Source organism: Macaca fascicularis, chromosome 15 (genome assembly GCF_037993035.2).
Source record: "Macaca fascicularis isolate 582-1 chromosome 15, T2T-MFA8v1.1".
In the NCBI taxonomy this organism is placed as follows: Eukaryota; Metazoa; Chordata; class Mammalia; order Primates; family Cercopithecidae; genus Macaca; species Macaca fascicularis.
The window spans coordinates 63,236,431-63,263,353 of NC_088389.1; the positions used below are offsets into that span (position 1 = coordinate 63,236,431).

The 26,923-nt window shown below is 39.7% G+C and overlaps 1 protein-coding gene across 7 annotated transcripts in view; it reads right to left on the minus strand.

The window, feature by feature from the left end:
* Nucleotides 1-26,923, minus strand: part of RECK (reversion inducing cysteine rich protein with kazal motifs) — a 91,477-nt gene that overhangs the window by 10,106 nt on the left and 54,448 nt on the right. For all 7 annotated transcript variants that reach the window (XM_074017098.1, XM_074017101.1, XM_074017097.1 and 4 more), the window contains 8 exons: nt 26,142-26,321; nt 17,032-17,244; nt 15,331-15,467; nt 12,314-12,454; nt 10,034-10,222; nt 8,075-8,197; nt 5,863-6,034; nt 1,478-1,670 (listed from right to left, as the gene is read on the minus strand). In XM_074017098.1, the coding sequence (XP_073873199.1) occupies nt 1,478-1,670; nt 5,863-6,034; nt 8,075-8,197; nt 10,034-10,222; nt 12,314-12,454; nt 15,331-15,467; nt 17,032-17,244; nt 26,142-26,321 (1,348 nt within the window). The remainder of the gene's footprint in view (nt 1-1,477; nt 1,671-5,862; nt 6,035-8,074; nt 8,198-10,033; nt 10,223-12,313; nt 12,455-15,330; nt 15,468-17,031; nt 17,245-26,141; nt 26,322-26,923) is intronic.

Genomic DNA, 26,923 nt, shown 5'->3' on the forward strand with positions numbered 1-26,923 from the left:
AAATTATGCGGACCTCTTAAGCTCCTGAGGTGGGCTAAATGCTGGGGTGGGGGCGGTGGGGTGGGGAGCAACATGGGTGTCTCCAGACGAACTCAAAGATTACTTTTCTCAGCCTCTCTGGGATCTGGGTGCTCATGTGAAATGATAAGAGATAAAAATCTTCTTTCCTGCCACCTCTCTCCGCTGTACCCAGACTTCTATTAGTATCCCAGAAGTGCCTCTTTGAAGACAACCAGATCAATCTTCATGCTAATGCAGAGGTCTTATCATTTCATGCTGGGTATGGGATAAGGAGAGGGAGGAGTAGAGGGAGCAGTAGGATAGACAGACTCTGGAGCCAACAGGTAGGTCAGGAATAGATCAGAGAAAAATCACAGCCAGGAGGAGGGAACAAGTAGGAGGAGAAGACTGAGAATTCAGGGTAGACGGGATCAATGCAAACGGCACAGAGGCTCTGAGAGAAAACAAGCATGTTTCAGGGAGACATTATGACGGAATTTTTCTAACCATGAAGACCAGAGAACGTGAAGCAATCATCTCAAGTGTTAGTTGGTTGTGGGCAGGAGATGCTGGGCCCAAAGCGGGGCCCCAGGGAGAGGGGCAAGCATAAAATCAGTGGTACATGTGAGAAACCTCAAAAGGAATTGTCCTTTTTTATTTTTTTTCTTTTTTTTTTTTAGACGGAGTCTTGCTCTGTTGCCCAGGCTGGAGTGCAATGGCATGATCTCAGCTCACTGCAACCTCTGCCTCCCGGGTTCAAGCAATTCTCCTGCCTCTGCCTCCTGAGTAGCTGGGATTACAGGCGTGTGCCATCATGCCCAGATAATTTTTGTATTTTTAGTAGAGATGGCATTTCACCATGTTGGTCAAGCTGGTCTTGAACTCCTGACCTTGTGATCTGCCTGCCTCAGCCTCCCAAAGTGCTGAGATTACAGGCGTGAGCCACGGCACCCGGCCCAGTTTTTTTCCTTAAAACATGAATGCAGATTCCACAAACCTAAAAGACTGAGAGATAAGCTGATGTAAAAAGACATTAAGTCTTAGAGAAAATTTCAATCACTTTTCAGTACCTTGGGAGGTGGAACCAATGTGGGAAGAATGGGAAAACTTTTCTTGGTTTTTGACTCACATTCTTCCTGCTTTGTTTCTTAGTGAGGGCCCAGAGAACTATGAGAAGAATGATGTTGACCATGCCAGGGGTGTGAAACTTTTAAGTTCTTTTCCTAGGAGTGGGCTGCAAGAAGCCATTCTCTGTTCTTGATTGTACACCAGTTGTGCAAAGGTACACACACTAGCAAGATAGCTTCCGGAGTTAGGAGAAGGAGCCAGTCTTCCTTTTTAGTGGGGTACTGGGTGCTATAGATTTGACAAGATTCACAGAAGACTCTCAGCTGGTCTTACTGTTGATTCATCTGTCAAAGATCATAAACCAATTTTATCCCTAGTGTACTTTGTTTTGTCAGCCAAAGCACTGTACCTGGCAGGGGCCTTTGTAAGAGAGGCTTTTTCCTCTTTGGTATAAAGTGCAGAGATTGTTGTGCTCCATGTGGTCTGTGTCACAAACAGGATCTTGGATCTGGTCACACGCGAGCTGTCTTGGTACACACTCATATTGGCTACATCCAAATTTATCAAAAGTCGTCAGGCAGACCTGTGGTTTGGGTATGCACCTGAAAAAGATGAATGCTGCACCATGAACCAATGTAGGGAGGGACTGTGGTGGGGCTAGCAAAGCACTAGATGAGGCATAGGAGGCTGAAGAGAGAGCAAGACATGAATTGGGGCAGTCCTGTCTCCAAAGAGCACATGTAAGTGGGAGAGTCGAGCCTGTATATAAAGTAGGCTAAAAGGTAGAAAAGATGTGCACAAAGCTCGTGGGGATGAGTCATTCTCATCTGGGGAGCCTGAAGAAAGCATGGGGAGGAGGCAGTGTTCTAGCTGGAGCCTGGGGGTGAAGGGGGCAGCACGGGCTTGCCAGGCTGAGACAGCAGCCGTGAACACAGGTGTGATGCTCAAGGAATGTGGTGCTGGAGAAATGGCAGGTGACCCAGAGGGCAGGAGCCAAGGAGGCACAGACAGACCTATAGCAGAAGGGCCATGATATGAGGCCAACAGACAGGCTAGAGCCTGAGGCTGGAGGCCTTGCATTCAATAACAAATGAAACACTTCCAGGGACTTAACTTCCTGCTTGGCTAATATGAGTCAATCTTAAGAAAAGACCTCACTCTATGTCCTAAAATAATTCAGGTTTTTGTGCCTACAAGACTGAGGAGCTGATACTGGCTGGTTGCAAATGACTGAGAGAATGCCACCATGAAGCTGGTCTTTCCTAGTAAGATGAGGACCTTGCTTCATTCTCAATTCCTGAGCTCCTTCAGAGGGGCTAGGGATGGTGACTCTTTTCTTCTTTAGGCTTTTTTCTGCTTTCCTAATTTTTATAAAGGGTTTACATAACTTTCTATAAGAAGATAAGACCCATGAAAATGTTTAGCTTTCACTGGGTATTTTAAGTACTAAGATATATAAATACTAGTTTATAAAATATAAGAGGAAGCATACAATAGCTAGTGTTATTTTAATTTCAAAGGAAATGATTTATACTCTTTTTAGGGCTAACCTCCTGCACCAAAATCACCACCACCACCACTATGCATGAAATGGTTTGAAATTACAATGCACTTAGTCATGGTTTTATGGAAATTTAAAATATTTGAAGAGAAATAATGGAAAATAATATTTAGAACTTCATTACCTATTAATATGCAAGGGATGAGAAACAGGATTATCAGGAGAAATTTGGTAATTTTGAGAGAAAAAGCTTGATCAATTTGAGTATATGGAAATAAGAGGATCATAAAAAAAGGTTGAGAATCTGGGGGCAAATAAAAGTAAACGTGAGCAGTACAGAGACTTGATCTGTCTCGCTTGTTGCTATGTCCTAATATTTAGAAAAATGCCTGGAACATCAGTAGATACTTGATGGATGAATACAATTCTTTCTTTTTTTAACTATTATTATTATTTGAGACAGAGTCTTGCTCTGTCACCCGGGCTGGAGGGCAGTGGCATGATCTCAGCTCGCTGCAACCTCTGCCTCCCGGGTTCAAGTGATTCTCCTGCCTCAGCCTCCTGAGTAGCCAGAATTACAGGTGTGTGCCACCATGTCTGGCTAATTTTTGTATTTTTAGTAGAGATGGTGCTTCATCATGTTCGCCAGGCTGGTCTTGAACTTCTGGCCTCAAGTGATCCACCCACCTCTGCCTCCCAAAATGCTGGGATTATAGGCGTGAGCCACTGTGCCCAGCCACAATTAATTATCTTTTGAACAGATAATACGAGGCCATGGTGAAACTTAAAAAGTACTAAATGGTACACAGTGAAAAATAGGCCTCCCTTCTACTCTTGTGTCCCAGACACCTAGTTCCCCTTCCTAGAGGAACCACTATTACCAATTTCTTTCTTTTAGTGTTTTTTTTTTTTTTTTGAAATGGAGTCTTGCTCTGTCACCCAGGCTGGAGTACAGTGGCACCATCTTGGCTTACTGCAGCCGCTGTCTCCTGGGTTCAAGCAATTCTACTGCCTCAGCCTCCCGAGTAGCTGGGACTACAGGGGGGAGCCACCATGTCCAGCTAATTTTTGGTAGAGACAGGGTTTCACCACATTGCCCGGGCTGGTCTCGAACTCCTGAGCTCAAGCGATCTGCCTGCCTCGGCTTCCCAAAGTGCTGGGATTTCAGGTGTGAGCTATCACTTTCTTATTTATCCTTACAGATATATCTCATGTAAGGATAAGCATTTATATGTGCTGATCCAAAGGGTATGTGCATTTAAAACTGCAAATTTGGCCAAACTACCCTCCACAGAGGATGTAGCAATCCTCCTCCAGCTCCCTCTTGTATGAAAACAGCTATTTCCCTATATTATGTTACCAAACTTTAGCTTTGCCAGTCTGACAGATGAAAAGTGGTATACAATTGTAGTTTTAATTTAATTTACATTTCTCTTAATATGAGGAGGGTTAAGCATTGTGGCAGATTGTCTAGATGTTTATCAAATTCACTTCACTTTCTTCCTGGGTATGTATCTAAATTATATCTCCCAGTCTCCCTGGAATTCATTATGGCCAACAGACTGAGTTCTAGACAATGGAATGTGGTTAGAAGTAGTGATGAATGTTACTTTTAGATGTGGCCTATTAAAGCTTCTTAAGAGCAATCCCCACTATCCCCCTTCTCTTATCTGCTGCCCAAATGCAGAAGACCCAGAAGAGGACTGTGAGGCTGTAGGAGAAGACAGAGTCACTATATGGAAGGATCCCATGTCTCTGAATGATCACACGGAAAGCCACCTGCTGAATAAACAAATGGGTTCTATGTAATTATCTACTCTGTGAAATTATTGGTATTTTGGAATTTGTATACAGTTGCTAGAATTACTTACCCTAACAAATAAAAGTACCTTTTCAAATGTTTAAGAACCATTTGGATTTCTTTTTTTATGTTTATGTCCTTGGTCCATTTTTCTATTAGGTTATTGATCTCTGTCCATTTTGATATTAGGTTGATCTTTCTCAAATTGATTTGCAGGGGCTCTTTATATTACAAGGACATCAGCGCTTTCTCTGTGATATTCCTTCCAGTGTGTCATTTGTCTGTTACCATGCAGAAAATTTTGAGGTTCATGTAACTAATTTTTCAATCTTGTATATACTCAGGAAGGCCTTCCCACTTTGACATTTATTTTTATTGTTTTATTATAAAAGCAGGACAACCTTATTCAGAAAGGCTAGCCAATGCAGAAAACAATGAACAAATATTAAAACAATCCTCAATTCTACCTCCCAACACAACCTGTATTATTCTTTCAGCTTATTTCCTATGCGTTGCATCCTATCTTCTTTCCGTAGAAACTTTCTTGGATTAGTTTCATTGTATAAACTTTGGCAGATGGATGACTAATTCTTTGCCATTTCTTTTAACACATGAGAAAATCTCCCCCTCCCTCCATATTACACCAGGGTTTTCAGGATGGAGAAGCAGCAATTGCTTAGGAAAGCACTGTGGCATTGGAATGTGTACTGTTCAGGTCATTCAGGTAAGCCAGTAAACACTCTGCTTCCAGAAGGCTGTAACCTAAGGGTCAGCAAGACTCCTGCCCTGGTGGCTGCCACATGCAGAAATCCATCATTAAGGCTGAGGCAACTGTCTTCTGAGCTCAAGTGAGGAAACAGTAGAGAAAGGAGCTCAAAACAAATACTTTCAAATAGTAGTGAAGTTGCATTTCCAGAGATATCTCATGTCCAACTTCTAAAATGGATGCATATAACTAGAAGAAAATTTCCCTTGACTATCAGGTGACAGCTACTAATAAAAATACACCCTTTCCTCTCATCTCTTCTGCTACCTCTCCTTATTTTACATTTTCTGTTTCAGTCTTACAGAACTGCTTTAGTGCCCAACAGACACCATGCTATGGAGATAACATGGAGATAACAATGTTACGGAGATAACATTTCCAGCAGCCACGACTCTTGTTAGTCTGCCTTCACCACCACCACCTTTTCTCTACTGCAAACCTTGCCTGCAATCTCTTACTCATCTTTCTAGATTCAGCTACGTATCACAATATCTAGAGGCTCCCCCAGAACCTTGCCCAGGCTGCATTAACTGCCCTACTTCTGGGCTCCCAAGAGCAGCACCTTCTCAAGCAGCTTTACATGGCTCTCTTTCCCTCCAGACTCCAAACTCTTCAGGGCAGAGATGATTTCTTAATTTACCTTTGGGTTTTCACTGTCTGGTATATGGTAGATGCTTTGTAAGTACTAGCCTTCAGTTGAATAAAATAAGAAGCCATTTGACTTACCTTTGGTTTTTTTGGCAGGGATTAGGATTACATGGATCCTTTGACATGCATGATCCAAACTCAAACTGATGGTCTTGGAGGCCCACACAGCGAGCAATGCAGGCACTGGGGTAAGTGCGCCCATTCTGCCCACATACGGGGACAAACTGATCTGCACAGTTACAGGGCAGACCTGAGGAGAGGAAACAGCCTCAAAAATATGTATGTGTATATTTCCCCTCCCCTTATATGTTCCCCTCCCCTTGTATTTCCTTGTTAAGGCAAATCATGAGCAATCATGTGAAGGTCTCATGTTAAAATAGAATTGTAAATTAAGTCAGGAAAAACCTCTCGTATCTCTGACAGTGTTTTTAAAGACAGCAATGCTCTGAATAGCTTGTCTGCAAGATGCCTTTCCTTTGTCCTTTTTATTGCCAGCTAGTTGAGGGCTTCTAGACCTTGATCCCAGATAGAGACCCCTATTAACAAGGCTAGAGGTAGGGAAAGTAAAGACTGTTTCTCCCGATTTGGCATATAAAATCTAGAATTTAGATGTTTGAAGTCTGGTGTGGGTATTTCTTGAATGCTAAAGGCTCATACCAAGCATAAGAAAGAGTGGGCTGGGCACAGTGGCTCACACCTGTAATCCCAGCACTTTAGGAGGCTGAGGTGGGTGGATCACCTGAGGTCGGGAGTTTGAGACCAGCCTGACCAACATGGAGAAATGCTGTCTCTACTAAAAATACAAAATTAGAAGGGTGTGGTGGTGCATGCCTGTAATTCTAGCTACTTGGGAGGCTGAGGCAGGAGAATCACTTGAACTGAGGAGGCGGAGGTTGCAGTGAGCCGAGATCACGCCATTGCACTCCAGCCTGGGCAACAAGAAGAAAGTTCCTTCTCAGAAAAAAAAAAAAAAAAGAAAGAGTGAAGGTTGTATGTTCCTTCCACTCTCATGTCCAAGATGGTAACTTGGAAAATTATTGTAATTTTAAGACTTACAAATTGTTATGAACATCTTTCTCTGAGTCATATTTGGAGTGGGACACTGGGTCCCAAGAAATGTGGCACAGTTATGGGTCAGTAAAATTTCCTTAGTCTGTTAGCTCAACAGTCATTGACTTATTTATCCCAGGACACCATGGGCCACACACTATAGGAAACAGGGGTCTTGCTAGTTGTAAAGCTCAACTTCTAAAAACATTTAGACATTAACAAAAAAATTAAAAAAGTCTTCCTTGTAAATCCTTTGCTTATTCTTTATCCCCATATCCCTCTATGGTTTCTCTAAGCAGAATGAATAGTCCTCGCTTGAGCAGGGCAAAGGTTAATAATAAAGGATGATGATAATAAAGCAGTGAAGGCTGGGGTAGAGTTCGTCCTACCTCTACTTCCTTACCAGTCTGCCATTCACTTCTTATTTCTGATCCCCTTTTTATTTCCAATGGGCTGGAAGTACAAGGTTGGTAAATCCTTACTCTCCTCTCCTCCACTTCTCCTCCACCCAGCCCCTACCCCTCTCCGCATGTAATACTAATTCTGGGGAAAGAAGAATCAAGTTGCCACTGCAGCAGCATGAAATGGGGGCAAGGACAACTACCTAGTAACTTTTAACCCACAACCAAAGGTATTTTAGATCTAGGAAAAAGCAGATATCAAGATAAACCAGCAGACTGTGCTGTTGCTATTGGCAACAATAGCTTCACAAGAGGAAAGCATCCCATCTCACTAGCCTTTTCACTTACTTATGTTGGTGTAAGAATAATAAGAGCAGCAAAGCATAGGAAAGTCAAGAAAGTAATATTCTGGGATATTATTGTTTGTGGGAGTCTAGAGGAAGAAGTAAGCTAAGGTAGGCTGAGGAAGAAGGTGCTAAGAAACAAACTGAGAACATGCATGGACATTTTAGATCATAGCGGTAGGGGTAAATGGGGTATTTTATCAGGTAGAAAAGTTCAGTTTAATTAAACCCATTCCAATCACTGGCTCTGTTCTTTTTGACTCATGAAATTCCAGAACATTAGTGCTAAGGACCCTAAGACACCATTTAGTATAATACCTTCAATTCATAGAGGAAGAAACTAAGATCCAGGGAGGAAAAGCATCTTGCCCTTAGATTCTGTATTGATTTTATTGTGTACACTTGCAGTTAAGACTGGAGAAGCTGCCTTGAAGGGAAAAATGTGTGCAAAGAAATGATGGACCCTGAGGACAGACTCTGGGCGATCACAGTCACCTGTGAAGGTACGACGGTCATCTTCTGAACTGTGCTCACTGAGGCAAAGGCGGGTGGAACACACCAAATTGCCAGCAAAACAAGAACAGACATTGCAGTCAATGCTAAAGGATGTTCCATGACCTGAGAGAAAGAGAAAGAAAATGTTGATCTATATCACGCATTGAGAAATAGAGCACATATTACAATTTTAATAGTTCAACAAGTTTTAAAATGGAAATTCCTTTTTTTTTTTTTTTTTGAGACAGGGTCTCATTCTATAGCCCAGGCTGGAGTGCACTGGCGTGATTCCAGCTCACTGCAACCTCTGCTTCCCAGACTCAGGTGATCCTCCCACCTCAGCTTCCCAAGCAGCTGGGACTATAGGTGTACACCACCACATCTGGATATTTTTCGTATTTTTTGTAGAGACAGGGTTTCACTATGTTGTCCAGGCTGGTCTTGAATGCCTAGGTTCATGCCATCTGCCTGCCCCGGCCTACCAAAGTTCTGGGATAACAAGCCTGAGCCACTGTGCCCAGCCAAACATTCTTGAAAGATGACTTCTGAATGTACCAACTAGAGTAAAATCTGTGGTATTTATATTTTCATACTTGCCTCCTAGTGTATTTCTCCAAGCCCCTGAAGTGCTGGTCTTACCAGGCTGCTCCCTATCCTCTAAGAATGTTTCTGGCTGCCCCTTCTGCTTTGAAAGCTTGTATCTTCAGGGCCAGACCTGATGCCATCTTTGGATCAAAGACTCTTCTGATGCCCTAGCAGGAATGCCCAGCTCCCAGAAGAGCACTTGGTCTGCAACTTTTTTTGGCTCAAATTCTCTCATCTTAACACGTAAAGCATGATCTCATCCCTCATCCCAGTTTCAGCTCCATAAGGCACGAGTATGCTCGTTTGTACGGAATAGGTATTTAGTCAGTGAAATGTTACAGAAGGAATGAATCTGTCCTGATATTTTCTGTTATACAAAGTACCTACCCTTACAGTTTAGTCGAGCAGAATATGGATTAAGAGATAAATACCTGACTTGGTCTAAGGCAGAAATTTGAGAGCTAATTTTAGCCAAGAGCACTCTTCTTTTTAATCAAATCTCACACAGCAGAGTAAACCAAATAGCATATAAAAGCTGAACTACTATGGTTGAAGGGGTAGGGGATGGGAGTAGAAATGGGGTAGCAGAGTGAGCTTGTGGGGAGGGAACAGATCCTCAAAAGTGGTGCTTTCTCACAATTGTTTGAAATCATATATTGACACGAACAGCTGTTGGGGCTACAAGCAAAAGATGGTTAAGGAAGCAGTGGAGTCTAAGATTTTTAGGGAAGGTGGTCAAAGTACTTTTTAATGTACTTTTTTCCCAAAAGGAAAGGGGGTCAAAGTACTTTTTAATGTACTTTTTTCCCAAACTCGTAACAGTGTAGTGCCTGTACCCACTTGCTTTCCATGATGTCAAAATCTGAGTTTCACTTCTGGTGAAGTGAGGGTGGGGTGGGGTATAACTGAGGAAAGGGTTGGGGGAAGATTACCTGTGTCCTTTCCTGTGAAGGGTAAGGGATCTGGAGTCAACTAGACCTGGAGCAGAATCCAGCTTTGGTCATTTACTAGCTGGGTGACCTCTTTAAGCATCAGTTTCCTCATCTATGCAGTAAGGGTAATACAGGTATTATTGCCTATATCAAAGTGTAACTTGGAGGATTTAATGAGATAATATAAGGCAAGACTTAGCTTTGTGTTTAGCACATGATTAGAATTCAATAAATATTAATTATTATTAGCCATTAGCCCCTTCTTGAAAAGACTTCTAAAGACTTCCTTAGAAGTCCTAGTGCTCTGTATAGTTTGAAAAATACTGCCCTGGAGTATCTGATATGCAGACCTTACTCTTTGGTCAGAATCTATCCAATATTCTTCCTACAAAGTAAAAATAACTAATCTCATATTAAAAACAAAACAGAGCTTAAGACTCACTTTTTCTTTTTCCTCCAACAATACAAGACTTCTGGAGGTCTATACAGTGCATTTCCATACAGTTTTCTAAGAGTCCACTTTGTCCACATGAACAGATTTTATAACAACCAACTTCCCCTGCAGATGATGGCACCTGGATTAGTGTCCCTTGACGGACAATGAAATCAGAAGCTTCTCCCAGTTTGCAACCTGTACAAACAAAAATTAGCTGAGAGAGATGGTACTGTTTTATGACATTGTTTTATAACATTAGATATACACTTGACAAAAGTCTTATAGGTACTAAATCACTATTAAAGATTATGTAATAGAATTTTCATCAAATTAAGGAATTGCTTTGGTTCATTGTCCAAAAGCATACCTCTCAAATGAAAATTCCATATTCTGGAGGATGGTGGTGATTACAGATCTGTACCCCAAAGTTACCTATCATTCAGAATAAAAGTGCTGTAAGATATGTAACTTTTTACTTTTGGGGGCTAGTAAAAAATATTTAAAAATCACAGATATTTTAAAAAATGGAATAGGGAAACTAACAGTATATATATATATATATATATTTTTTTTTTTTTTTTTTTTTGAGATGGAGTGTTGCTCTGTTGCCCAGGCTGGAGTGCAGTGGCACGATCTTGGCTCAGTGCAACTTCTGCCTCTCGGGTTCAAGTGATTCTTCTGCCTTAGCCTCCCAAGCAGCTGGGAATACAGGCGTGTGCCACCACACCCGGCTAATTTTTGTACCTGAATAATTTTTGTATTTGTAGTAGAGACAGGGTTATACCATACTGGCCAGCCTGGTTTCAAACTCCTGACCTCATGATCCTCCTACCTCAGCCTCCCAAAGTGCTGGGATTACAGGCGTGAGCCACCGCACCTGGCCAGTATTTTTACAATAATATTGTTCAGAAGAACTTTTAGTGATGGAAAATAAGTACACCTTAAATTCAAGGAAAAACTGAATATTTGGGTGGGCTTATGGAAAGCCCATTTTCTATCTTATTATATGATGGGTTTTCTGAGTTTAATGAAACAAGAGGATTCACAGTGCCCCGCCCCTGAATTGAATTCTATATTTAAATAATATGAAATACAGATGTCACCATTTTAAGTAACTATATCTTATTTTCTTGCCAAAGAAAATACTGATCAACTTATAATGTAAGGGTAAATGGACAGAAAATACTATCTTGAAATTTAAAACCGTCCAACATTTCCAATTTTGATAAGATTTATTACAACTCTATAGCCGATATATTACAGTATTACATATATATTATAGATAATACTTTGAGACATCATGCTTATTTCTTCTTTTGCTTTATTTTACTTTAAAAATATTTTAAGGCCGGGTGCGGTGGCTCATGCCTGTAATCCCAGCACTTTGGGATGCTGAGGTGGGTAGATCACCCGAGGTCAGGAGTTCGAAACCAGCCTGGACAACATGGTGAAACCTTGTCTCTACTAAAAATGCAAAAATTAGCTGGGCATGGTGGTGGGTGCCTGTAATCCTAGCTACTTGGGAGGCTGAGGCAGGAGAATTGCTTCAGTTCAGGAGGCGGAGGTTGCAGTGAGCCGAGATAGCGCCATTACACTCTAGCCTGGGTAACAAGAGTGAAACTCTGTCTCAAAAAAAAAAAAAAACTTTAAAAAAAATCTTGATTCTAACATGATAAAGAAACATTCTCAATTGGGAAATAGATAAAAAGAAGCAAAATGTTGCAAGAACTATATTCTAAAGGGATTGACAGAAAGATAGACTATCAAAATTCCATGGGATAAAAATCCTTCAGCCTTAAAGTTATAAACATTTCAACAAAACATTAATCTTTATGGAGATAGCTATACATTCTATTGAATATGCTATTCCTCTATATACTAAAACAAAGAAACGAAAAAACATGAACAACGTAGAGTATATTTTTTCAAACATTACCACATAGAAGAGAAAGTACAAAAAGCTGGTCTGAGCTTCTTTTCTTTCATAGTCTAGAACCCTGCAACTCATTATAAGAGTGAAGTTTTAGACTGTTATTATTAGTTTACAATTTAAATAACAACTGAAAATTACAAGTGTCTTTTTCTGCTTACATCAATAATGTTTAATGAGAAAATCTCAAACATTATAGAAAAACATAATATAGAACATGAAGTCCCTTATAATCTCACTCCAAAGATAACCCCTATATTACAGAAGGAGCAGGATTGAAAAAAAGAAAGATAGCTCCTATAAAAAAACACTAGCAGCACCTATCCATCCTCTTCTCACACCCACCTACCTCTTACCTTGAACACAAGAGTATGGAAGACAGGGATCTCCAGATGGACATCCTTTTCGGTTTACTTCACAGAGCTCATTGGCAGGGCAAGGATTTGGGTTACAGGGATGAGTTACTTCTTCTACAATGTTACCTAAAGTACTTGGCCCTGAAAAAACCAAAACAGATTAGTTTAACCAACCTAAAAGAGTAAGAGAGAATTGTAAATTATCTGAATTAATTATGGCTGGAATAAATGAAGAGCTCATGAGCATAAAGGCCTGATTCTACCAAGCTATTAAAACACCGAGATTCTTTCATTTGTGAAATGATAAATTTAGCATAAACATACGTTCATTCATTTTTTAAAAAAATTTATTAGGATCTACAATATTCCAGGCAAGGTTCTAGGTGCTGGAGATACAGTGATGAACAAAATAGACAAGTCTCTAACACAGAGTTTACATCTAGTAGAGAAACAGACAATAAATATACTATGTATGAGCCAGGCACAGTGGCTCACGCCTGTAATCCCAGCACTTTGGGGGCTGAGGCGGGCGGATAACCGGAGGCCAGGAGTTTGAGACCAGCCTGGCCAACATGGTGAAACCCCATCTCTACTAAAATATAAAAAGTAGCTGGGCATGGTAGCGGGTGCCTGTAATCCTAGCTACTCAGGAGGCTGAGGCAGGAGAATTGCTTGAACCCGGGAGGCAGACGTTGCAGTGGGCCGAGATCACATCACTGCACTCCGCTTGGGAGACAGAATGGGACTCTCTTAAAAAAAAAAAAATCCAAAAAAACAAAACAAAACAAAAAACCCAAATTCAGCTGGGCGTGGTGGCATGTGCCAGCTAGTTGGGAGGCTAAGGGAGGAGAGTGGCCTGAACCCAGGAAGCAGAGTCTGCAATGAGCTGAGATTGTTCTAATGCACAACAGCCTGGGCAACAGAGTCAGACTCCATCTCAAAAAAAAAAAAAAAAATATATATATATATATACACACACACACATACATATATATGCTAGGTATGTATATGTGTATATATAAACAAATAATTAAATCAGAAAATTATAAGTAATAAGTAGTGTCAGGGGATAGAAAGTGATAGGTATATTTTGGATAGGGTAGTCAAATAAGGTGTCTAAGAGGGATAATTTAGCGTGTTTTATCATAAATGAGAATTTATTATGGTAATATGTATGGACTCCAAACCATGATTATATTTAACTTTAGAAATCATGGCCAAGGAAGAGTCTCACTTGATATAAATTATGTATATTTAAACAGATATTTAATTTTCCTCCCATTGATATAGTTTCCTTCTACACAAATATTTTCCTGCTGTAATAGAATCTAGAATTATAAATAAGTGTTGCTTACTTGATTTTAGGCCAGACTCATACTCTATGACTAACAGAGGTATAAGGCCCCTTGGAGTTCATCTCATTTTGCCTAATTATTTCATAAATAGGGAAGCTGAGGCTCAAAGAAGTGATCTGCTCAAAGTCACAAAGGTCTAAATTCCAGTGTAAGGCTCTCTTTTTTGCTATATTGGTCACAAAGTTTAAGGGACACACTTTGTTGGTCTTGAGAAAATATGGCAAATACTACCAGCTACGAATCTAGCACATACTTTTCTCTCCCCAATTACTAAAAGATCTCCAATTTTACTTAGGGCAGCAATGGGCCCACAGCTAAAAAAATAATCTTTCTCAGTTTTCCTTACAAGTAGGGGTAGGCAGTGTGACTAGGGAGAAGTTGTTTGCTCTCTCCCTTTCTTTTTACCATCTGGAACTAGAATATGGTGGCCAGAACTCCAGTAGCCATGTTATGATGACAAAGTATATGAAGTAATCTTGATGATGGAAGCTAAATGCTAAGGATGGTGGAGAAGGATAAAAGGAGCCTGGATTCCTGATGATGAAGCCCTAGACTATTTGTTTCTGGGCTTTCTTTTACTTCTATTTGTTCTGCTTTTTGTTAATCCTATCTAATACAGGAAAACAAAGCAAGTAGGAGCTGACTTCACTGTCTGCCTCTGCAGCCAGCTCATGGCACAGATGCCCCCTGGTGGCAGCCTGAACACCTCCCTTATCTTAACTACTGAGTGTGTAGGAGTTCTACTTGTCATCCCCTGGTTTCCACCATGTATTTGTCTCACTGCCAAGAAGCTGAGCTCCAGCTCCCGGATCCCTCAATGAGACAGCAACATGCTCTTCTAGCTCTTGGCAGGAGTACTTGGCAGAGAAAAACTGAAGCAGTGAGATAAGTTCCATTTTTACATATTAAGCTAAACTATCTTTTTTTTTTTTTTTCTCTAGACGGAGTCTTGCTCTGTCGCCCAGGCTGGAGTGCAGTGGCGCGATCTCTGCTCACTGCAAGCTCTGCCTCCTGGGTTCACGACATTCTCCTGCCTCAGCCTCCCGAGTAGCTGGGACTACAGGTGCCCACCACCATGCCCGGCTAATTTTTTTTGCATTTTTAGTAGAGACGGTGTTTCACCGTGTTAGCCAGGATGGTCTCGATCTTCTGACCTCGTGATCCGCCTGCCTCGGCCTCCCAAAGTGCTGGGATTACAGGCTTGAACCACCGTGCCTGGCCTAGACTATCGTTTTTTATACCCTGTTGGGTGAGTAAGTCCAAGCCAATTCCTGGCTCTCATCCACTGATACTCTGATAACAAAAAGCTGATAGTCTCTGGGGGGAAATTCCACTTTCTAGTCATTATTATGGTGAGAAGTCAGCATGATATGGAGGTGGTTATCTGAGAATGCTGGCCCTCTGAGTCACTGCTTAGAATTCCTGACTGACAACAGTTCATACTTCCTCAGACTGATAGAATCACTTCTGCTTACATGTTTTAAGACAACAATTCTTTCCTGGGCCAAAAAGGCCAAGCAAACAAGAGTCTGTGATTGAGATGGTATCACTGAACCCCATGTCCTCAACAGATAAATGCTCATCCAAAACAAATAGTAAAACAAATAGTTGGAAGAGAGAAGTATTTGAAATCTAAAAACACACATACAAAAAAGTACTTACTGAGGTATGTATCCAAAGGTATACAATTCTTCAGATCATCTGTAGGTGACAGAAGCTCACAAATACTTTCAGCTGTGTGGTCTTCAGGGAATTTGTTCTGATCTCCACATTTTTTAAGAATCTCCACACAATCTGATCTTGAAAAAAAATGCACATAAATTTAGAGCTTGAGGAACCTCCTCATGTTGTCTAGTTAGCATCACTTTTTTCTGAAGCTTTCCAGAAAGTGAGTTGTCATAACTTAACATGTTTCATAATTGGTTAAGTATGGCAAAAGAGAACAGGAGTCACAGTAGAGCTCAGGTTGAATAATAAATTCAAAGCATCCCTAACTTTCTGTTGTCTGAGACCAAAGCCCTTACTCAAATTGTATACTTCTTTGTACTGTTACTACAAGCAATGTGGCTTTTCAATATCTTTGAAAGGAAATTAAACGAAGCTAGTCTGATTTACTCCCTGCAAAAATCATATATCCTCACTTCTAGGACCTTATGCTTGCTTGTTTGCTTGCTTGCCTCTTTTCTCCTTCCTTTCCTTATCTAAGTCTCTTTTTAGTTATCAACATTAGCATCTGGCCTATAACAACTGGAAAGTCCACTTACTTTAAAATGTTCTTAGTCTTCAATAGGGATTTGACTCCTACAAGTTTTCTGTGCTAAGAGTCTACATATTGCCCTCTTGTTGCCTCTTGCTTGTCATCTAATTGTTATACCTCAGTATTTCCCCATCAGGTTATCCCCAAGCCAAGTCAGAGAATAGACTGGACTCTGTTTAAGGTTGAAATTGTTGAGGTACCCAGCAGCACTGAGCCACACACCAACAGCTGAGGGACTGGATATTAACTTGGTTTTGGAAAACTTTTGGAAAAAAAGATGTGTGAGGAACCATGGGCAGATTACTATGTGTTAAATGCTTTTGGTTTCACCCACTATAGCAGCTCCCATCTTTACTTGATCCTAGATTTCCTAAGCAAAATAAACTCCTTAAGAAGAGCAAAGTTGGCTGGGCGCAGTGGCTCACGCCTGTAATCCCAGCACTTAGGGAGGCCGAGGCGGGTGGATCACGAGGTCAAGAGATCGAGACCATCCTGGCCAGCATGGTAAAACCCCATCTCTACTAAGAATACAAACATTAGCTGGGCGTGTAAGACCCAGCTACTTGGGAGGCTGAGGCAGAAGAATTGCTTGAACCTGGGAGGTGGGGGTTGCAGTGAGCTGAGATCATGCCACTGCACTCCAGCCTAGAGACAGAGTAAGACTCCATCTCAAAAAAAAAAAAAAAAAAAAAAAAAAAAAAGAGCAAAGTCTAACAGAATATAAGACAAGTACACAAATTAACATATAAAAATAGAATTGTGCATTAGAGGCATTTAATAAATGTTTCATGAACCAAGTTCCATAAGAGAAGTACAAATAAAGGTCTATAGGAATCTGTAGTAAGGATAAATTATTTTCAGCTGGAGAAATCTGGGAAGATTCTATGGGAATGTCTGGTATTTCAGAGGAGACAAGGACAGCCAGCAGGTGGTGATGAGGGGAGCAGTATTTCAACTAGAGGAGGAAAAAGTAGGAAAGCATTTGACTTATGGGGGTGACAGGCAAAGGAAGTGGAGAGAGAGAAAATTCTATGGAGAGGCTCTGGCGAGAGATCATGGAGGGTCTGAACTAAAGCTGGAGAATCATTAGGATGAAAGAAACTTACTTGCAAATAATACTTCCCCGGGATTTACTATGACAAGGTTTAATCTGCAGTGAACAAGCTATTGCTTTCCACATCTCTGGCTGGCACTTTTTAATATCGAGAACAGGTATATTGATAAATGGCATCTTGATGCTTCCTTTCTCCCACAACTTCATATCATTCATGGCTCCTTGATCTGACTGTGCATTACAACTCCTGAAAAGTTCCGTTGGCCTAAAGAGAAAAAAGTCCAGAAAGAATCAAGAGGCAATTATTTTCTAGAGAGAAGCAATGAGTAAAATCCTACTCATTTAAGCATCATAAAAATCTGGTGTTTTTAAGAAAGCACATACAACCCATGAAGGGATAGCTTTGACCGTATGAAGATTAAGTGTAGACACTAGCATTAAACTCTGATTGCATGTTTTCTTTTTAACAGATTCTTGTGAGGCAGTTTAAAACTTCACAATGCTCCAAAGAGGACTATTATCCCCAGACTGTCCCATTTCATTTCATAAAATAAATATTATGAGGCCAACTTTTTTAAATGGTGACATAATTTACAAAAACTAAATGCACTGATTTTATGGGTACAGCTTGATGTGCTTTGACAAATGTGTACATCCATAAGCACATCTAAATCAATTAAGGAACACATCCAACATTTCAGCCAGTTCCCTTGTGCCACTGTTGACTTAATGCCTCCCTGCTGACTGTAACTTAGAGGCCATAACTATTTATACTTATATCACCATACATTAATTTTGCCTATTCTAGGCTGGGTACAGTGGCTCACACCTGCAATCCTAGCACTTTGTGAGGCCAAGGCAGGAAGATAGGTTGAGCTCAGGAGTTTGAGATCAGTCTGGGCAACACAGCAAGATTTCATCTCTACTTTAAAAAAAAAAAAAATTAGCTGGTGTGATGGCATGCCTCTAGTTCCAGCTACTCAGGAGCCTGAGGCAGGAGAGCCCAGGAATTCGAGGCCAGCCTGGGCAATATGGCAATACCCCATCTTGAAAAGAGTTTAAGCAAATTTTATAGTAGTTATCAAGTTATTTAAAATTATAACAAACCCATTACATGTTAATATAAGTATTATTTTTATGAAAAATAACTCTTTTCCAAAGTAAACATTAGCGAGAAGAATAGGACTGTTTTACAGTTTTGCAAATCTCTGTAATGTCTGGCTTAATAGAACTCAGGTGGATTTTCATACCTGCTTCTGCATTCAATCTGTTGCTGTATTACATGTTGTATAGCCACTGGAAATTTGTTTGTTGTTGTTGTTTTTGAGACAGGTTCTCACTTTGTCACCCAGGCTGGAGTGCAGTGGCATGATCACAGCTCACTGCAGCCTTGACCTCCTGGGCTTAGATGATCCTCCCACCTCAGTCTCCCAAGTAGCTGGGACTACAGGCACCCACCACCACACCTGGTTAATTTTTGTATTTTCTTTATTGCCATGTTGCCTAGGCTGGTCTCAAACTCCTGGGCCCAAGCGATCTGCTCACCTTGGCCTCTCAGAGTGCTGGGATTATAGGTGTGAGCCACCGTGCCTGGCCTAGAACATTTTTATCACTCTATAAAGTACCCTTGTGCCCCCCTCTAGTCAATCCCTGATTCCAGCAGAGGAAAGGATATTCTGATCTTTATTACCATAGATTACATTTGCCTATTCTTGGATCTCATGTGTCAAGAATGTATTTTGTGTTGGGCTTTTTTTCTCAACATAAGATTCATCCATTGCTATCCCATTGTTTGGATGCACCACAATGTTATATTCTTTCATTCTCCTGATAGATGTTTTGGGTCCTCTCCCCCATTTTTCGGGCTATTATGAATAAGGGTACCAGACAGGTCTTTATTTGGACATATGTTTTCATGTCTCTGGGGTAAATGCTTCAGGATAAAATTGTTAGGTCATAGATCTAACTTTTGAAGAAACTGAACAAAAGCTCCAAAGTCCTTAAACTATCTTCTACTCCCAGTAGTAACATACTATAAGAATTCTACTTGCTTCAATATGCTTCATATGCTTACCAGTCTTTTAATTTCAGGCATTCTTGTGAGGGTGAGGAGGCATTGAATTGCTATTTTAATTTGCATTTTGCCATGACTAATAATAATGAACCCTTTAATGTACTAGATGGCTATTTCCTTTAAACTTTTTTAATGGACAAAAATTATATATGTATTGTGTGCAACATAATATATATAAATATGACACATGTGGAATGGCTAAATTAAGCTAATTAAAATATGCATTACCTCACATACTTATCTCTTTTTTTGTGGTGAGAATATTTAACATCTACTGTCTTGGCACCTTTCAAGTATACAACTCACTGCTAACTATAGTTACCATGTTGTATAATAGATCTCTTGAACTTATTCCTTTTGTCTAAATAAAATTTTGTGTCCTTTGACTAACATTTCCCCAATCCTCTCCCCTCCCTCTTCCCTCTTCCCTCTCCTCCTCCTGCACCACCCTCTCCAGCCACCCTCTGGTAACCACTATTCTATTCTCTGCTTCCATGAGTTTGATTTTTTTAGATTCCACATATAAGTGAGATCGTGCAGTATTTGTCTTTCTGCATCTGGCTTATTTTATTTAATGTCCTCCAGGTTCATTCATATTGTTGCAAAAGACAGGATTTCCTTCTTTATAAAGGCTGAATAGGATTCCACACTGTATATATACCACATATTCTTTATCCATTCATTCATTGATGAATACAGGTTTATTTCATATCTTGGCTATTGTAAATAATGTTGCAGTGAATGTGGGAGTGAAATATCTATTCAATACGCTGATTTCCTTTCCTTTAGATATGTACCTAGTAGTGGAATTGCTGGATCATATGGTACCTTCTATCTTTAATTTTTTGAGGACCCTCCATACCATTTCCCACAATGGCTGTACTAACTCACATTTCCATCAACAGTGTCCAAGACTTCCCTTTTCTCCATATCCTTGCTAACAACTGTTATCTTCCATCTTTTTGATAATAGCCATTTTAACATGTGTGAAGGGATAGCTCATTGTGGTTTTAATTTGTATTTCCCTGATAATTAGTGATGTTGAACATCTTTTCATATACTTGATTAAATGGCCATTTTGATGTCCTTCTTTGGTAAAGGGTCTGTGAAAGTTTTTTGCACAATTTTTTCTTCTTTTTTTTTTTTTTTTTTTTGAGATGGAGTCTTGCTCTGTCACCCAGGCTGGAGTGCAGTGGCATGATCTTGGCTCACTGCAACTTTCATCTCCTGGGTTCAAGCGATTCTCCTGTCTCAGCCTCCCATGCAGCTGGGACTACTGTTGCCTGCCACCACGCCAAGCTATTTTTAAAAAATATTTTTAGTAGAGACGGGGTTTCACCATGTTGGCCAGGCTGGCCTTGAACTCCTGACCTCAAGTGGTTCACCTGCCTCAGCCTCCCAGAGTTGGGATTACAGGCGTGAGCCACCGCGCTTGGCCTTTTTTTGCACAATTTTAAAATTGAGTTGTTTTACTTTTTATATGAGGTTGTAGGAGTTACTTATATATTCTGGATACAAGTTCTTTGACAAATATGTGTGTGTGTGCGCGCGTGTGTGTGTATGCACACACCTGTGCATGATATGTTGAACATTCCCTCTCAAGTCTATGACTTGCCCCTTCAAGTTTTAAATGTTGTCTTTTGGCAAACAAAAGATTTTACTGTTGAAGTCTAATTCATTTTTTTCTTCTAAAATTGTATATTTTGTGTCCTGTCTACAAAACGTTTGCCCGCACCAAGTTTGTGAAGATGTTCTTCTATGAGCTTTATATTTTTAGTTTTTATGTTTAGTTCTATGATCTGGAAGCAATTTTTGTGTAGGGTGTGAAACACACGTTGAGCTTCTTTTTTTTCCCCCTCCATAAAGATATTCAATTATTCTAGTATTATTTGTTGAAAAGATGTTTCTATTTTTTTATTTTATGTTATTTTTTCTTTTTTTGAGACGGAGATTTTGCTCTGTTGCCCAGGTGGAGTGCAGTGGCACAATCTCGACTCACTGCAACCTCCATCTCCTGGATGCAAGCGATTCTCCTGCCTCAGCCTCCCGAGTAGCTGGGATTACAGGCACCCGACACCACACCCGGCTAGTTTTTGTATTTTTAGTAGAGATGAGGTTTCACCATGTTGGCCAGGCTGGTCTTGAACTCTTGACCTCAGGTGATCCACCCACCCCTGCTTCCCAAAGTGCCATTACAGGTGTGAGCCACCATACCCAGCCTTTTTTTTTTTTTTTTTGAGACAGGGTCTCACTCCGTCACCCAGGTTGGAGTGCAGTGGCATGACCTTGGCTCACTGCAACCTCCACCTCCCAGGCTCAAGCCATCCTCCCACCTCAGACTCCTGAGCATCTGGGACTACAGGTGCGCACCACCACACCTGGCTAATTTTTTTTTTTTTTAAGACAGAGTTTAGTTCTTGTTGCCCAGACTGGAGTGCAATGATGTGATTTCAGCTCACTGCAACCTCTGCCTCCCAGGTTCAAGCGATTCTCCTGCCTCAGCCTCCCAAGTAGCCGGGATTACAGGGGCCTGCCACCATGCCTAGCTAATTTTTTTTTTTTTTTTTTGTATTTTTAGTAAAGACGGGGTTTCACCATGTTGGTCAGGCTGGTCTCGAACTCCTGACCTCAGGTGATCCACCTGCCTCGGCCTCCCAAAGTGCTAGGATTACAGGCGTGAGCCACTGTGCCCAGCCAATATTTTGTATTTTTGATTGAGATGGTGTTTCACCTTGTTGCCCAGGCTGGTCTCGAACTCCTGAGTTCAGGCATTCCAACTGCCTCAGCTTCCCAAACTGCTGGGATTATAGGTGTGAACCACCATGCCTGGTTGAAAAGATGTTTATTTTTGTATTGAATTGCCTTGCTGCTCTTGTTGAAAATAGTTTACTATACTTGAATTGAATTTCCTAATCTTTTATTGAGGATTTTGGCATCTCTGAGTGACACAAGACTATAGTTATCTTGTTTTTAATGTCCATGTCAGTTTTGGTATCAAGGTAACGCTAGCCTCATAAGAGGAGTTGGGATATGTTATCTGTTTCCTGAAAAATTATTGCATAATTTTTTCCTTATGTGTTTGGTAAGCATTACCAGTAACACCAGAAGTTTTCTTTGTGTGAAGATTTATAATTACAAATTCAATTTCTCTAACAGTTATAAGAATAGTCCTAATTTGTATTTCTTCTTGTGTTAGTTTTGGTTTTTAAGGAATGCATCCATTTCATCTAAATTGTAGGATTTACTAGCATAAAGTTGTTCATAGTATTCCTTTTTTGAGAGGGTCTCACTCTGTTGCCTAGGCTGAAGTGTGATGGTGTGATCTTGGCTTACTGCAACCTCTGCCCCCCGGGTTCAAGCATTTCCTTTGTGATTTCTTCTTTGTAGCACAGATTATTTAGAAGCATATGTTTAATTACCAAATATTTGGGAAGATTTCAATATAGTTTATTTTTATTGATTTCCAATTTGATTCTGCTGTGTTCAGAAAATACACTTTTTATGATTTTCATCTTCTGACAGTGGTTGAGACTTGCTTTTTAACCCAGCATATGTTGTTCAAATCCTCTATATCCTTACTGATTTTTTTCCATTTGTTCTATTAGTGAGGGAGAGGTGTTAACATTTCTGAATATGATTGAATATTTCTCTCTCTTTAGGGTTTACTTCTGTTTTTAAGTATTTTGAGTATATGTACCTATCTGACATTCGGTGCATATATATTTATGTTAATTGTATCTTCATGATAAATTGAACTTTTATCATTATAAGGTGATACTCTTTATCTCCAATACTATTCTTTGTCTTTCCAACAACCTCTGCCTTTCAACTGATGTTTTTAGTTCATTTACATTTATGTAATTATTGATACAGTTGGGTTTAAGTCTCTATCATTTTGCTGTGGTTTTCAATTTGTCTCCTTTTTCTTTCTGTCTTCTTTTGGATGGATCAAGTATTATTTTAGTGTTCCATTTCATATTTCCTATTAGCTTCTAAGCTATACCTCTTTGTGTTGTGTTTTAAATTAGTGGTTGCTCTACGCATAATATATGTCCATTATTTATTATAGTTTTCCTTGAATTAATACTATATAATGTCACAAATAATGTAAGAAACTTATAACGGTATAATTATTTACCTCTCTCATCCTTTTTGCTACTGTCGTATATCATATATTTTACTTCTATGTATAAATTCCACAATACAGTGTTATTATTTTTGCTTTAACCAATTACTTTTGAAAAATAAGATATAAAAGAAAAAAAGAAAAAGAAAATAAAGAAAAAATATTTTTCATGTTTACTGGCATTTACCAATCCCAGTGCTCTATAGGTCTGAGTTTTCATGTGGTATTTTCCTTCAGACTGAAGAATTTCTTGTAGTGAGAGGCTGCTGGCAGAAAATTCTGAGTTTTTTTTTTTTTTTTGGTTTGTTTTTTGGTAATATCTAGAAATACCTTTATTTTTGAAGAATATTTTCACTAAATGTAAGATTTTTTTTTTCCTGAGTACTTTAAGGATACTATTTGGGACACTACTTGATGGTCTTTGGTTCTCCACTGTTTCTAAAAGGAAGTCACTTGTCATTTTTATTGTTATTCCACCATATGTAAAGTGTCTTTTTTTCTCCCTTTGGTTGCTTTAACTATTTCTCTTTGCCTCTGGTTTTCAACAGTTTGACTATGCTGTGCTAGGTGTGTCTCTCTTTGTATTTATCTGGCTTGGGGTTTACTAACGTTTCCCAAAAAGTGGGTTAATGTATTTGATCATATTTGGAAAACTTTCAGCCAAGGTTTAATCAAATATTTTTCTGCTCCTTTCTTTCCTTTCCTTCTGGGTTACTACCAGAGATGTTATATCACTTATTCTCTCTGTGCTTTGGTTTAGATAATTTCTATTGAGCGATCTCTGAGGTCACTGACCTTTTTCTTCTGCTGTGTCTATTTTCCATTCCCTACAATAAATTTATTTTAGATATTGCATTTCTCAGTTTCAGAGTTTCCATGTGGTTTTTTTTTAGCACTTCCATATCTCACCTATATCTATCTTTACCTGTAGATCTTTCAACATATCATAATTAGATTCTTATCTGCTAATTCCAATAGTTGGGTCACCAATGGGTATGATTGTTTTTTCTCTTAACTATGGGTCATATTTCCTATTTTTCTCATTTCTAGTAATTTTTGATTGTATAATGGACATTATGCACGATACTTTGTGGGATTTAGGATTTTGTTACCTTTGGAGGAATGCTGTTTTCACACCAGCAGGCAGTTAAATTACTGACAAATACCTCCTTCTGGAGGCAGTTTCAGGTTTTGTTAAGGTTTTTCAGCTTTACCTTTAGCTCTTGGATGTTGTATGTACTCCCAAGGTTTGGCCCTTATGGGGTTTACCAGGCCCTTCTAACTTGGCATGATCTGAATTCTAAATTGTCTGCCCAGCAAATGCTAACTGCTATAATCTATGTTCACCTTCCCCTGGGTTCCTTGTAGTCTCATCCTGCAAAAGTACCATTTAGGAGTCAGCCAAGGACTTAAAGGGAGTCTGTTCATGGATTTTGGGACATTTCTTTTTGTGGTTCCCTCCCTTGTGCGATTTTTTCCCTTTAATATCTAGCCTCTCTGGCAGGACCAAACTCTGGTATCTCACTCCTTAGGCCAAGACTGCTGTTTTCTGCTTGAACTCTACTTCCCATGAAAGGAAACTGAAAGTGCCTATGAGGAAGAAGAGGACAAATGTGGCTTTTGCTCAGTGTGGTTTCTATCTTTCAAGAGATGTTGGCCGCTCGTGGTGGCTCACGCCTGTAATCCTAGCACTTTGGGAGGCCAAGGCGGGCAGATCGCTTGAGGTCAGGGGTTCGAAACCAGCCTGGCCAACATGGTGAAGCCCCATCTCTACTAAAAATACAAAAAAAAAAAAAAAAAAATTAGCTGGGCATGGTGGCAGGTGCATGTAATCCCAGGTACTTGGGAGGCTGAGGCAAGGGAATTAATTACTTGAACCCAGAGGTAGAGGTTGCAGTGAGCCAAGATCACGCCACTGGGTGATCATGCCTGGGTGACAGAGTGAGACTCTGTCTCAAAAAAAAAAAAAAAAAGAAAGAAAGATGTAGACCCTCCTGTTTTTGATCAGTCTCCAATACCTTCAAAACAACTGTTCTTTTATATTTCATAATTGGTATTGGTAGGGCTGTTATTCTCATACAAGCTACTCCACCATTACTAGAAACCAGAACAGAACTATGTGCCAAAGTTTAACTAGCAAACATTTCAGATGTACTCAATCTCTAAATCAGGTATTTACTGGCTAATACTCTATCACCAGTTTTAAAGCTATCAAAAGATAAGATGTGTGTTAGCTTGAAGTAAACACCATCTGACAAAAATATCTAGAACTTCCTTCTGGCCCAACTGAATGACTCTCTTCCCTTTTGCCCTCTTTATTTCTGGGTTGTAACTTATAAAACCAGCCACCTCTTCTTTAGTAACTCTCTCTCTCTCATTTCTATATGGAGTTCTCTCATTTTGTGCTTCCGGTGCCCTTTTCTGTTTTCTTCGGTTTCTTCAACCATTAACTGTTGATATGCTCCAAGGTTCAGTTCTTGCCCCCTTATTTTTCTAATGGTACTTGATACCCCAGGAAAACATCTATTTGAATTGCTTTTGTAAAGAAATATTTTTGTATGAAACAGGGGACTCACAGAGAAGGAACCTCAACCATTCTCAAGGTCCTTTAAAGTAAATTGTTTAAAAGTGAACATTTGGATGACCAAATCGTTCACAATAATTTATTCTACAATGAATTACTTCCACTGGTGGTACAGTAGAAGGGAGAGGGGACTGACGGCAGAAGAGATTCTTTGAATTCCAGAAGCTTGAGGTATCTCTAGATTGGAAGGGACTTTGTAATAGTGTTTCCTTTCCCAGAGGTGACTTACCAGATGGAATATTGCATTTAAAGATGAAATCATAAAGAAATATGACTTTCTTTTAACCCAACAGGAACAAAATCAGAATAAAGTGGTATTTCACTTATTTATAATTAGTGATAAAATATTTCTATTCCATGTATAATAATTTGTCCTACCTGTTGTTAAAATTAGTACAGTAAGTAAGGTTTCTACAGCCCAACTGGCAAGGTTCCCGGACATCTGCTAAACAGGTCAACATGGACACTTCCACTGGATTATATTCACAAAAGCGATCAAACTCCTGCCAACTCTGTGTATTTCCCCAGCTCATGCTGTAAAGTTTAGTGCAGAGTTCCCTGAAACAAGAGCACAAATGCAGAAGCAGACATGATCCAACCAAGTAAATATTTGATTTGCATAAAACTAAAACTCTATGAACTATATACTTTGGAATATATGTGAGAAAAAAAGTAAAAAAACCAAATGACTATTTCCTAGAAAATAGAGCCAGAAAAAATGATTGCTTTCCATGGAAAACAGGCTTCTTTTATCGTCTACCTTTTCTCTTTTTGTCAAGGTTGCTAGAAATCTCAGTGCCAAATTTAATGTTCAATTACAGTATTTGTGCATCCTTAATTGCTGGCACAATTATTTCCCCCTATATCTTTCTGATTTCTTTTTTACTTTTACTTAAAGCACATGGTTTTGCCTCCACAAAGATATATTCCCTTATATTTATGTTCAGTCACAGAAGGTAAAACTAGGACATGGTCCTCTGATTTGTTTTAAGAAGCATGATAGACTTAGGGTACATTAGTTTCTTCTTGAAAAACTATACAAAAGCCATTTATATTCCCTAAAATATTCCAAAGCCTCTATATACTATTGTAATTAATACACGATATTCTTATTTTTAGTACTCAATGATTACAAAGCAACTTAAGTATGTGTATACAGC